Here is a 1071-nt window from a genome sequence, read left to right on the forward strand (position 1 = left end):
CTCACAGCAATCCGCCTGCCTCTGCCTCCCCGAGTGCTGGGATCAAAGGTGTGTGCCACTGTGTTTAGCTTACTTGTCATTTCTAAAGAGAAAAGGATTTCTTTCAGCTGGTGTGGTGGCATGCACCTGGAATCCCAGGCCTCAGGAGGCTGAGGCAAGAGGGATGTCCTGCCCAATATAGGTCAGCCAGGCTACAGAGTGGTGTCAGCCACCACTGCCACCACCACAGCACAGAGTAAAAATAAAAATAAAAATAAAAGAATCTTGCAAGCAAGACCGTTGGGCAGTTTCATAAGTCTCAGATAAGTTATTGGATTTTATTAATCTAAATTTTTTTTTTGGTGCTTCTCACATTTATTAATGCTACACTGTAGTGGTACTTAGACAAGTGTACAGCGACGGGCCATGTCCCCCTAACACAGTTTGCTTAAGCTTAGTCGACACGCTTCATCTTGAGTGGACACGTGGAACGGTTAATGATGGCCATGGGCAGGTGCAGGGCTGGAGCCTTTCAAAGCTTTGCTTCTTTTATCAGCACTCCTGATTTTATAAAGGGTGAAGGTCATTAGCCCCACTCCTACCCAAATTTCCTGGTAAACCTGGGTATAGTAGGGCTTCATTGGGACCCAGACATTCTTAATAAGGCTTTGAAGCATCTCCGCGGACCAAGGCCACAGGCCACAGTATACAACACACCGGGAAAGGTCACAGAGCATGCAAGCGCCGCCGGGGCCTGCCGGGAAGGCGGGCTCTAATTTTTTTGTTTTTAATCCCTTGAGAACCCTTGGCTAGTTCCTCTGCCTAAGAATGAGCCCATCGTTACTTTTCAGGGATGCTAAAAGGTCTAACACAGTAAGGAAGCGGAGCCGTGACGGACGCACGCGGAAGGAGGACGTGATGGCACGAGTCCTCGTGGCTGTGGTGGTCCTACAGTTTCTGAGCGTGTTGCTGTGCGGAGCAACAGGTTGGACTTCAAAGCCGCCCGCACCCCACCCCTCGGAACCCGGATGTTTCCTTATACCACAAGAGAATTTGAAGATGAGATTAGTACCGGGAAGGGGGCGGGGATCA

At 49.8% G+C, this 1071-nt stretch overlaps 1 protein-coding gene across 1 annotated transcript; it reads right to left on the minus strand.

Annotated features, from left to right (window-relative positions):
• Nucleotides 1-330: 330 nt before the first annotated feature.
• LOC311600786 (ATP synthase subunit ATP5MJ, mitochondrial) lies at nt 331-727 on the minus strand. Its single transcript, XM_084787820.1, has one exon. The coding sequence runs from the start codon at nt 714-716 to the stop codon at nt 474-476; it is 243 nt and encodes an 80-aa protein (XP_084643946.1). The 5' UTR covers nt 717-727; the 3' UTR covers nt 331-473.
• Nucleotides 728-1071: the final 344 nt, after the last annotated feature.

The sequence above is a fragment of the Acomys minous genome (assembly GCF_964271855.1).
Source record: "Acomys minous genome assembly, chromosome: 6".
Taxonomy (NCBI): domain Eukaryota; kingdom Metazoa; phylum Chordata; class Mammalia; order Rodentia; family Muridae; genus Acomys; species Acomys minous.